Source organism: Hippocampus comes, unplaced genomic scaffold (genome assembly GCF_001891065.2).
Source record: "Hippocampus comes isolate QL1 unplaced genomic scaffold, H_comes_QL1_v1.1 scaffold318, whole genome shotgun sequence".
Taxonomy (NCBI): domain Eukaryota; kingdom Metazoa; phylum Chordata; class Actinopteri; order Syngnathiformes; family Syngnathidae; genus Hippocampus; species Hippocampus comes.
Genome location: NW_017805777.1, coordinates 117,305 through 128,521, shown reverse-complemented (window position 1 = coordinate 128,521; position 11,217 = coordinate 117,305). Strand labels below are relative to the sequence as shown.

General features: G+C 51.8%; 3 protein-coding genes across 4 annotated transcripts in view; 2 read left to right on the top strand and 1 right to left on the bottom strand.

The window, feature by feature from the left end:
• The window catches only part of LOC109524644 (solute carrier family 12 member 2-like), a gene marked incomplete at its 5' end in the record, with an annotated part of 13,430 nt that extends 11,889 nt beyond the window's left edge, over positions 1-1,541 (top strand). The window contains 4 exons of the mRNA XM_019884646.1: positions 6-137; positions 243-378; positions 464-531; positions 1,146-1,541. Of these exons, the coding sequence (XP_019740205.1) occupies positions 6-137; positions 243-378; positions 464-531; positions 1,146-1,281 (472 nt within the window). The remainder of the gene's footprint in view (positions 1-5; positions 138-242; positions 379-463; positions 532-1,145) is intronic.
• A 659-nt stretch (positions 1,542-2,200) lies between these two features.
• nudt12 (nudix (nucleoside diphosphate linked moiety X)-type motif 12) lies at positions 2,201-5,973 on the top strand. Of its 2 annotated transcripts, XM_019884665.1 has the most exons (9): positions 2,201-2,306; positions 2,961-3,162; positions 3,354-3,609; positions 4,076-4,346; positions 4,533-4,700; positions 4,780-4,893; positions 4,962-5,161; positions 5,251-5,404; positions 5,582-5,973. In XM_019884665.1, exons 1-8 carry the CDS (start codon positions 2,216-2,218, stop codon positions 5,377-5,379), a joined length of 1,431 nt encoding a protein of 476 aa, XP_019740224.1. In that variant the 5' UTR covers positions 2,201-2,215; the 3' UTR covers positions 5,380-5,404; positions 5,582-5,973. The 2 variants fall into 2 exon arrangements, with proteins under 2 accessions (XP_019740224.1, XP_019740223.1); XM_019884664.1 differs by having other exon boundaries at positions 5,251-5,973.
• A 526-nt stretch (positions 5,974-6,499) lies between these two features.
• Positions 6,500-11,217, bottom strand: part of hira (histone cell cycle regulator a) — an 11,541-nt gene continuing 6,823 nt past the window's right edge. Inside the window, exons 15-25 of the mRNA XM_019884667.1 lie at positions 11,004-11,217; positions 10,508-10,733; positions 10,300-10,422; positions 10,060-10,208; positions 9,818-9,979; positions 9,346-9,404; positions 9,166-9,271; positions 8,829-8,954; positions 8,568-8,731; positions 7,974-8,062; positions 6,500-7,844 (exon numbers count right to left, since the gene is read on the bottom strand). The exon at positions 11,004-11,217 is cut by the window's right edge and continues 2 nt beyond it. Coding sequence (XP_019740226.1) covers positions 7,728-7,844; positions 7,974-8,062; positions 8,568-8,731; positions 8,829-8,954; positions 9,166-9,271; positions 9,346-9,404; positions 9,818-9,979; positions 10,060-10,208; positions 10,300-10,422; positions 10,508-10,733; positions 11,004-11,217 — 1,535 coding nt within the window. The 3' untranslated portion in view covers positions 6,500-7,727. The remainder of the gene's footprint in view (positions 7,845-7,973; positions 8,063-8,567; positions 8,732-8,828; positions 8,955-9,165; positions 9,272-9,345; positions 9,405-9,817; positions 9,980-10,059; positions 10,209-10,299; positions 10,423-10,507; positions 10,734-11,003) is intronic.

Below are 11,217 nucleotides of genomic sequence, written 5' to 3'. Positions count from 1 at the left end.
GGGGGGGAGCACACTGACGCGTGTGCGTGTGTGTGTGTGCACGCAAACAGGATGGCGACGCTGCTCAGCAGGTTTCGGATCGACTTCTCCGACATCAACGTCCTAGGAGACATCAACACCAAACCCAAGAAACACAAGTAAGTTACAATGGAGACATGTGCACACCTACGTACGTATGCACACATACACAACAACACCCCCCCCCCCACTAAATGCTCGCACGCGCGTGTGCGCGCGCGTAGTAAATTGTGGTTCAAGGCCCTGGTGGAGTCGTACAGGTTGAAGGAGGAGGACATGGACCAGGAGGCGGCTGAGCGTCTGAAGGCCGAGGAGCCTTGGAGGATCACCGACAACGAGCTGGAGCTCTACAAGGCCAAGGTGACGACACCACGCCGAGCACGTCCGCGACACGCGCAGCCTTCCTAGCTTGTGACGACAACCGTGTGGCGACGTTTGTGTTCAGAGCAATCGGCAGATTCGACTCAACGAGCTCCTCAAGGAACACTCCGGCGACGCCAAGCTCATCGTCATGTGAGGAAACTTCACGTCTCCAAACATCTAAACGACAAACGAGAACAAAAAAAAAGCAAATCTCGTCCGTCGTTTTCTTTTTCGAAAAGATCAAACTCCGAATGTGCTGAAAAGAATCTGACTGCTTCAAAAATGTTTTGATCTCGAAAAATTCCCTCCATCCAGCCATCTATTCTCTTCACCGCTTATCCAATAAAATGCACTTTAAAAGAAAAAAAATGGACAATCTCCCCCCAGATTGGTAATGGATCATACTGTGATTTGAATGTCATCACTTTTGCTTGAAAACAACCCCCCTCCCCCCGGAAATTTTTCAGAAATTGATGTAATCCAATTCATATTCTCGGAAAATCAACTGCTTTTGCAGAAACAGTTTTCTTTCGATGACTGCAAACCCCAACAAGTATATTGGACTGTTTCTAAACATCATCATCATCATTATGATTATTATTATTATTTTGGGGTAGAAAATTGACGTCACTGTCATAAAGCAATTTACTTTTGGGTTCTGATACTCCTTAGCACTTGTCAGTCACAGCATTATTATGATAACGATTGAGTCATTGTAATTATGCATCCCTAATCAAGTGTCCGCTCCTTTTGCGATTGATCAGGACGATGCCGCTGGCAAGGAAGGGCGTGGTTTCTAGCGCCCTCTACATGTGCTGGCTAGAAACGCTGTCCAAGGAACTTCCTCCTCTTCTGCTGGTGCGAGGAAACCACCAGAGCGTGCTCACGTTCTACTCCTAACACACGCACACGCGCGCGCACACACACACACACACACACACACACACACACAGAAAGTCAAACCTTTATTTTAGCATCACTTGCTGTGTTTTTGTCCGCTTTTTGAAAAAAAAATATTTATTTGTAATAACAAACTGACCAAATGTACATTTAACGGTTTGTTTACATGAATCAAAGTTGCATTGGAGAAAGAATGTGTGCCTATGTTGTCATGTTATATTTTTAACATTGTGGAATAAATAAACTACAAAGTACACAGTTGTCTTGGAGTCAAATCTTTTAAGTAAAACCACAAACAAACGATACATGCGCCCAAAAAGTGTGGCTGACCAGCTAAATTTGAAACCATTTCTGAACGGTCGGGATGCAACAATAATGGCGAAACATTTTGTGTTTTCATCCGTTTCAGCCGACATTCCTCTCTTCAGATTTTTATGACGTAATTGCGATTAAATTCTTATCAAACTGACACTCCTATTCAAAAACCGAAGTTAGTAACGTTGCAATCGAGTTTCTTCGGACAATCCACTATCAGTAACAAGTTTCGACTTTTTAATGCGTACATATTTCCTTCCAGATCCGATATTCTTGTCGGAGGTTGACGTTTCGAATCAAAAAATAAAACTTTAAGCAATAACATGATTAAAAACACGTACTTTATTGCGTTCGACAGCACAACGATGCATTCAAATAACCTCGGAAATTTCCAAGTCCAGTTACAACTGTCAATTTGAGTGTTAAGAAACCGGTACAGTATTATAATCATTTGTCGAGGTAAAAAAAAAAAAAAAGTCACTCCTGATCCTTTATACATGAAAAATATCATCAAACAAGGACCAAATGGAGCTCGTACCTGTTACAGATGCAGCCGTTGCGAGAGCGCTACATTCATCAAGAATCTTGAAGTCAAGGTATCTTTGAGGTGTCCCTTCTCATGGCTGTGCACCTGAATGCACCTCGCCCTGACGTCACCCGTCATGCAACAGGGCGATCGTCGAGCTCGTACTGTTGTTCGACGGTTTCAGGTGACTTTTCCCGTGAATTATTGAACAGCATTAACCTTCATTTAATATTTATTCTGCTTTCACACGCTCACTTGGCTTTAGCTTCTCAACGCGGTAACAGCGAGCGAGTTAGCTTGGCCTCCTTTTAGTACAGCACATGAGGACAAAAATGAGGAAGATTTGCGTTTCACCTCGTCAAGTTTTAAATGTCTGACAGAATATTCGTTATTCCATGGAAACTTTCACCTTCGTGTGCTTGTTGCAAGGTGACCGCGGATGTTCGAACTCCCGGTCGTAATATAAAAGTACAAATCAAAACAGTTGATTATTTAAAGTACTTTAACATTCAATTCCTCCCTGTTTCTTTCATGTTTTCAGTTCCCGAGTCAAATCATTTAAAAATACATATTTTAATGACGCGATTAAAATATTACACCCATGCATTTTTTTTTACAATTGTTTTCTTTAATTTTGTAAAATTAAAAAGACAAAATGTCAGTTTGTCCATAAATACGGAAATTTAAAGTGCGATGTACGAAATATCAAATCTGACAAATCAAACGAAAACACACGATTGAAGGTCAAATATTTTCAAATCAATCTGTCAATGAAAATATTGAAGGATGACAGGTGTCAATCTCAAGAGATGCTCCAGGTGTGATGTCCTGTCTGCAGGCAAAATGTCCGGCGTGCCCGAGGAGGAAGTTGTGGCCAAGTTCCTGGACGCCTCATCTCGCGGCGACCAAGCTCAGGTGACGTCCCTGCTGTCCGCCGTCCCGTCTCTGCTGGAGCGGACCGGCCCGAGAGGATGGACGGCGCTCATGCTCGCCGCCAGGAGCGGACACGCAGGCGTGGTCCAAACGTTGCTCCGACACGGGTAGACACAACGCACAGCGGGGAGGAAAAAAAAATCATTTTGCAAACATTTCCCACCATGAATGTGACCTGTGATGTGTTTGCACAAGTGTGCACACCCTCCGATAACAATTGGCTGCGTTCGGGATGAAGCGATCTCCTTCAAATGCATGCTCAAACGGGGCATCTGCTTCTTCGTGTTCTTGTTTGGAGGAGCGACAAGAGTCGAGTGAACAGCAGCGGTCAGAGTGCGTCCGACGTGGCCGCCTTCTGGGGTCACGAGCACGTCTCCGCCTTCCTGGGTGACCGAGATGGCGCCGGGGTGGAAAACTACTTTGGGAGCGAGCCGCTGGACCGCCTGAGCGCCAAGCGGAGCGACGCTGCGTGGCTGGAGGCCAAGAAGAAAGATCCCGCCTCCGTCTTCTTGCTCTTCTCAGATCTCAGCCCCATGCTGCATCGGGACCAGCAGGTCGCAACTTGCTTCTTCACTTTCTTTATTTTTTTTTAACTTGGTTTTTAGAGTGTTTTGACCGGGTTCTTGCTTTGCAGCTTAACTTGATGTGCATTTTCTGAACTGTTTTGTCTCGTTTCTTGACCTCATTCTTGGCATATCTTCCGATCTGCTTTATCTCGGTTCTTGATTTTTGGTTTTGACTTGTTTTGGACTATTTTGGTTTTGAACTTGGTTCTTGAATTGATTTCTAACTTTTGTCTTTGACTTACTTTATGACTTTATTTATTTTTTTGTGTTTGTTCGTGATTTGGTTTTTGACTTTGTTCTTGATATTTGAATTATGTTTTGCACAATTTCAAAACATAATTCAAATATCAAGAACAAAGTCAAAAACCAAATCATGAAAAAAAACCCACAAAAAACATTGACATGATTCTTGACCGCCGTGTGGTTTTTGACCCTCGTTCCGGACTTCCCGCAGGGCGTGCAGCATTTGTGTCGGCTGGGCTACGAGGCCGTCAAAGATCTCCTCGAAAAGCCCGAGCCCGTGCTGGTCTTCTTGGGTGTGGAGAAGAGGAGGAGGAGCGCAACGGCAACGGAAAATCCATCCGAGGAGCTCCCGGCCTGGTTCGCCATCAGCAGCAACGAGGACGAGGCCGCGCTGCTCGGCCGCTGTCCGTACGGGGAGCAGAAGTGCTCCTTCGCCTCGACGCCGCACCGGGACCTGCTTCACCTCACCCACGAGGACGCCGGTAGGTTCGGCTCAATAAAAAGCAACGTTGCCACGGTCAAGGCACTTGCCGGCCCGGAGGCGGTCACGCCTGAAAGCGGCAGCCAATTCTTATCACCGTAGGGGCGTGTCCTACCGAGAACTCGGTGGCCTTCACAAGAACACATCGGGCGACCGACGAGTTCTCATCTCATTGTTGTTGTTTCAGGCGTGCTGGCTCCAGCCCGCGCCCTGCTGGCATGGCACCAACGCTACGCTTTCTGCTCCACGTGCGGCAGCGCCACCGTCTCCGAGGAAGGAGGACACAAGAGGAGCTGCCGGAAGCAACAGTGCCCCAGCAACAAGGGGGTACACAACACGTGCTACCCACGTACTGGTACACGCGCACGCACTAAAGGGGGGAAAAAAAAAAACGATGACACGCATGTATGCTCACATTCTCTGCTTCCTTGGAGACCCCGTGGTCATCATGCTGGTGGTCCACCCCGACGGTAACCAGTGTCTCCTGGGCCGGAAGAGCGTCTTCCCCGCCGGAATGTTCTCCTGCCTGGCCGGTTTCATCGAACCCGGTAGGCGCGCACCACCGCGCACAACCGCGGACACGACGGCAAGTGACGCTGACGGGAAGTGACATCAGGTGAGACGCTGGAAGCGGCGGCGCGGCGCGAGGTCTGCGAGGAGAGCGGCGTGCTGGTGGGCGCCGTCCGCTACGTTTCCTGTCAGCCCTGGCCCATGCCCTCGCAGCTCATGATTGGCTGCCTGTGCATCGCCGTGGCAACCGACATCGTAGTGGACCGCAGCGAAATCGAGGAGGCCAGATGGTTTCCGCGGCAACAGGTGAGGCAATCAAACAAGCCCGCTCAGAGCTTCCCACCTGTGATTTGCGATTGTTTTTATTTTTTTGTGTGTGTGTGTTCTGCGCTCAGGTGATGGAGGCGCTGCTTGGCGCAGGATCCCGCCCGGGTCCCGTCCAATCAGGTCTGGTCCTCCCGCCCAAGCAGACCATCGCGCACCAGCTCCTGCGTCACTGGATCAGCACTGCTGCCAACTTATAAACTTTGACCACAAATACTCCAGAACCACTTGACATGGGAAGAACCATGTCACCAACAGAAAACCTTTCTCCTGTCAAACCCCCCTGATTTACCTCCAAATAAAAGTGCACAACCACGGTCGTTGAGCCCACATCATTTTTCACTCACTCGTTCCGGCCTTTGCCTTTCCAATTTCTCAGCTCTACGACAGCGTCAACGCGACTTCCGCGTAAGGGTCAGGAAGTAGACGAGCACAATGCAATCGACATCTTAGCAGACAGGAAGTTGTTCCACCGGTTAAGATGACAACATCAAAGATTGCTCAGAAAACAAACAGAAGAATAAGTGCAGATTCCGTCGCGGGACCAAGCACGACCGCAGAGCGCTCCCATCAAACCACAAGGAAGGAGTTCCACAGGGAGATGCCCCATTCAACTGCAGTCACTTGAAAATAGTTCCTTGCATCCAAGATGGCACTCAAATCTTTGTACACTCTTTGACTTGAGCACAAAAGCTGCAAAATAGCAAAGTTTCACACACACACAAAAATCTGTGAATCCACAAGTCGAGGGAAACGCTGTCGTTCTGACCCCAGTAAGTAAAATAAAAGCACCAGAAAGTAGCAAAAAAAAAAAAAAGTTTAATTTTCCTTTCAAGCAATATTTCAATTCTTTTTTTTTGCTTGTTCCAAATACAAAAAAAATGTACAAACATTTAAAAAGGACTCTTGCTTTGTCTCCCCCCTTACAAACACACACATTCACAAACTACACAACAAATCAAACTGGTGCGATTGTTACGGATGAGGGTATCGTGGAGGTGTGGTTGTAGCTCGCGGGTGGGGGGGGGGGGGGGGGGGGCATTGCTGGTCACGTTTGAACTGACCCACCAAAACAACTCAATTGTCATGGTTGACACCAAAAAGAAAGACAAGGTTGGGATGACTCGGCTCCTCTAAAACAGGAGCCCGTCTTTGTTTTTGTCCATTTTCCAGAGCGCTTGTCCTTCATTCGGGCGGTGGGTGAGACTTCCGGCGGCGTGAACGCACGCCGTACCGGTCGTCAGTCAGGGGTGGCGGTTTGCTTCATTCGTCGACAACTTGATAACAGACAACGCACGATGGGACGTTTTTGACTTTTTAAAAATGGCTTCAGACGGGACGTCGGAGCATCTTCACACCCGATGGTGCTGCCGTCCACACCCGCCATGAACAGGAATAGTTCCGACTCGGTACTGCATCGATATGGAGCCGTGAACATCTTTCCGGCAGGTGTGAAATCTTCACCGGTGCGGAAAAGCTCACAGAATTCATACGTGGTGTGGACACGTTCACGCCCCGCCCCCCGCCCGCCCCTGACATTCACAGCTGATCTGGACGCGCTTGCGTCTGGTTGGGACAAGTTCGCACCAGTTCCAGATGCATCTGCATCCGATATGGACAGAGTCACACTTGGTCAGAAAAACAAAGTGCTATGGCGTTGTTCTTGTCTACTTATGGTTAAAATAGTTGTTTTTTTTTTTCCTTCAGAGAATGGTCTTTCTTTTTTTGGGGGTGGCGGGTGGGTAGAGAGAAAAAAAAACATGAACCCGGCTGACAGTTTCAGCTGTTGCTTCGGCCTTCATCGGAGCCATTTTAAGGTTTTCCGACCCGGTCGGCTGTTTCCGAGACACGTCGCCAGGAGGTATCGACAGCTCCGATGACGGCTGAAGCGGCAGCCGAAACTGTCAGCCAGGTAAGAGTTTTCCTCTTCACCCAAGGCGGCGGGGGAATCATCGTCTGGAAAAAAAGAAATCTTCAAACGAAAGCAATTCCTACCTCGCCGCGCGTGGACATGTTTGTACGTGACGCCTTCCCTTCTTTACATCGAGCATGAAATCATTCGCGTTGCGTCGAAGCTGGACGACCGCGTGCTTTGCGTGCGTTCAGCACCTGCTACAAAGTGCGTCATAGCAAGTTACGGACAAGATCCCACCGGTTATTGATGAGTCCGCCAGTTACCGACGTGACCGTCGGGAGGGCGGTGATGGCCGACAACGAATGCCGAGTGCCACTTAAAAGGTTCCGCTCGGGTGATTTTCTGAGAGAAAACCAAAGAGGCAAAGAGAGAGAGAGAGTTCTGCTCCTGACTGGCAGAAGTGTGGACGCCCTCCACACCCGAAGGCATCGCTTTGGTTCAAGCGTGTCGCGCTCATGATCACGATCGCTGCATAGACGAGGACGAGGAAGGTTCCGGTGAAGCGCTGATTGGACAAGACGACGAGCTCCGACGTCACCCGTTAGTGCGGCGCCGATTGCCGGCGGGCCTCGCCCCGTGCGGGGGAGGGGGGGTCCCCGAGTCGAGGAGCGAGCCAAATGCAAAAGGTGCGTGTTATTTGTTGCGTAACTGCTCCAGCTGGTCCTGATACTCGGTGAACAGTCTTTGGAATCGCAGGTTTTCTCCGATGACGGGCAGGACTTCCTGCAGCAGCTCCCGCTTGTGCAAACCCTGAACGCAAGACGGGGGAGAGAAGAGACGAAATCAACGTCGGCAGTGACGCCGAATCACGACTCGGTCTGACTTTTGAAAGAAAAAGCGACAAGAGCCAAAGACAAGAAGCGCCCGCTTGCGTCATACCAGCGTGGTGGCCTCCCAGGCCGTCGCGGCCGACTTGTGAACGGGACCCAGGAGCTCCTTACAAAGTTCCCGCAGCCGAAACTCCGAGCCTCAAAAGGAGAAGCAATAAGACGACAATTTCAAATCCCTCTTGACATTTGATGACGCGGTCATGAAGAAGCCCGGCGGAAACGGGTCAAATCAGCTTCAAATGGCCGCTTCCAGCCCAAACCGAAGACTTCCCGTGTCACGTCGGGTACGGCTTCTTCTTGAGACGCTCGACCACGCCGACCCAATTTCCCGTTGCCATGCCGAAAATATCTTGTGGATAGTTTTTTTTTTTGTCTGCCCCCACGTTTTACGCCAAGTCGTTCAACGTTGCCAAAATAGACTAAAATGGCCGCTATGAGCCAAAATGGCAGACTCGCTGCCTTGTGATGCACGGTTTCTCCAGACTTTTCTAATCAAGACGGACATGTCGACAAGAGTTCACGCATGCCGCTAAATCAAAACTGCCTTCGGGGGCCGAATTTTGGCAACGTTGATGAACCGGCGCCAAGATCAGTTGGAGAACACCGGCCGGCGCTCGCCACCCAAACGAAAACGTTTCCTTACCTTCGTTGACGAGGAAGCGCGCGTAGATGAGCAGCCAGTAGCGATACTCCGGCGCCGAGCGCAGCGCGAGAGCCGCCGCCAGCTGGTTCTCCAGGAAGGCCAAAGTCATGCTCTGCTGCAGGTGGTGCGGGGCGGCCGACAGGCGCGACGCCATGCGGCCGGCGCTGCCACGGGGACACACGAGGGAGACCGAGAACAAGTCGTCTGACTTTTGGCTTTTCTTTTGGTTCCGCCCACGCCGGTTTTCCGAGAGGCCCTTACTTGAGATTGCGTCCTTGCAGGGTGGCCAGAGGCCCCGAGGAGCAGCCAGCTGCATCCTGGGTAGGGAGGCAACTGCGGAAATCGGCGCACTGGACCAGACAATCTCCTCGATCGGCGATCAGTGTCCTGAGCGTGACGGCCAATGAGAGTCAGTCGGGCCGGGGCTCACGCGTGACCAACTCGCGATACGCAAACGCACACACACCATTTTTTCAAACACACACGCGCCTCAAGCATCCCCAACACGAGAGGAGGACACTCCTTCGTGGGTGTTGCGAGGCGCTTTGCGATCGGCTAACAATGTCAAGTGGCTAAGGGGCCGGTGTTTGCGGCTCACCACGTCTCCAGGGATGAGCTGAAGCAGAAGGACTTGCCGTTGGACAGGCCGATGACCGGGACGCCCTGCTGAGTCAGCAGGGACTGCGACACCGTCACCTCCGAACCTGCCCGCACAGCCACGCGTCAACAAAACCGGGCAACGTGTCAGGCACAAAACGAGAAGCGGGTGTGCCCTCACCGGACAAGATGGCGGTCAGGGACTCGTTTTTGACCAGAGCCTTCTGCTTATAGACGTCCCTGCGGGTCAGCACAAAACGGGGACATCATCAAACAAGACATCAAAGACATTCTCAACAAACAGGGGTCACGAGCACAGCGATGTCGCAGAGCACGAGGCAAAGCCTTCAGGATACCATCGACAATCTACAGTTGGGCCTTCTCCAGGTGCCTCCCTCACAAAAGACCCCATCGGGCGAGCAGGATTCAAGACTCATTCGACCACACAGCATCTCACTCACAGAACACATCCAAGACACCAATCGGGACAGCAAAGACATCGTTAGCCATTGGCTAAAACACACACTCACACTTGGCCCACAAGTGCAACACGTCACAACATCATTGATGTCGTCAATGACGCACGCGCATCAAAGACTCTCCTCCGCCTTCAACCGCATCCCAATCATGCGGACATCAAGATCGGAACTGACCAGACGGAAAGCGTGGCCCCGGCGGTCAGCGCCATGACGAAGTGGGCCGAGCAGTTGAGGGCGGACACGGCCGACGGCAACTGGATGGACGGAAGGAGGCGGCGGCCGCAGGACGAGAACACCGACAACATCCCGTCCTGGCACGCCACGGCCAGAACGTCGCTGAGGACGACCACCGCGAAAAGGAAGACGGGTCACGTGACGTCCCAGCGCTCGGCCGGCCGGCGGGGCCGAAGGCTTACCCGCTCCCCGCTGCCGCCACCACGGAGGCGGGCAGCAGCGTGTTCCACTCGCGGCCGTCTCGGGAGCACCGCAGCTGACTGAGCCTGGAGCCGGCCGCCGACGTCACCTCGTTCTCCACCTCCAGGAAGACCGCCGGCTCCACGCTCACCTGCACACACGCAAGCGCAGACACATGCATGCGGGCGCGCACACGCACCGGAAGACCCGGACACGCCCGAATGAGGCGTCCTTTTTGTCACCTGCATGTTGAAGGCCTTCTGTAAGCTGGGCGTCGGCAGCTTGGGGGCGGCTGTTGGCGCCGGAGTGGGCGGCGCCGCCACGGACGCCGCCCTAATGGGCTCCCGCTCAGGAGGAGAAATGAGCTAAAGCGCACAAAATAAATCATTAGCGGCAGTCAGTATGGCGCGATATTTACTTTGTCATTTATTATTATTTCTTTTTTCTTACCTGCGTGAAGGACTGGCTCATGATGGGCGGCGCCATTTTGTCCTTGCGAGGCCGCCCCTTCTTGCGCTTCTCCACCACCTCGGCCGCGTCCAACATCAGCGGCTCGGGTTTGCGCTTGCACAAAGCCAGGTTCTTGTTGATGGAGGCCATCTTGTCCTCGCTGTCGCTGCTGGTGTCGTCTTTGGCCTTGGCGTCCTTCAGGACGGACGCCGCCACGTCTTTGGGCCTGAATGAGTCATCGGGACCGCAAAGTTATTACGAGATGCAGTTGTGAATCGCCGTTCGCCTACAACTTTATCAACAGAACATATGTGAAATGATTAGCTTCAAAATGCACCAATTTCGGCCTTCGACCAAGCCCACATCAAAGACACAGACCACCACGTCAAAGACGCCATTTCCACAAGTCAAAGACTCCATCGACTGCGAACGGAATAGGAAATTGGTGGACTCCAATTTGCTATTTCCATGAAGCGTTAAGGTCGACTGTAATCACCTGTCGAGCGGCGGCAGACCGACCGTCGAGGAGATGGCGGCGGGGACGCCCGGCGTGGTCTTGGATCTTTCCGTGAACCTGGAGTCCAAGGCCTTCATCGGCTCGATCTTGGAGGCGGACGCCAGCAGCAGACCGGCCTTGACGCCGGACGGGAGGACCTGGTCCTTGGTGTCCTCCAGGCCCTTGGGGGTCGCGTTGGCGGGCGGCGGTGGGG

Coding starts and splice junctions, on each gene's coding strand:
- nudt12 (XM_019884665.1), top strand. CDS start 2,216: ATGGCTGTGCACCTGAATGCACCTCGCCCTGACGTCACCCGTCATGCA. Junction 2,307..2,960: donor CTGTTGTTCGACGGTTTCAG/GTGACTTTTCCC, acceptor TCCTGTCTGCAG/GCAAAATGTCCGGCGTGCCC. Junction 4,701..4,779: donor CACGTGCTACCCACGTACTG/GTACACGCGCAC, acceptor GCTTCCTTGGAG/ACCCCGTGGTCATCATGCTG.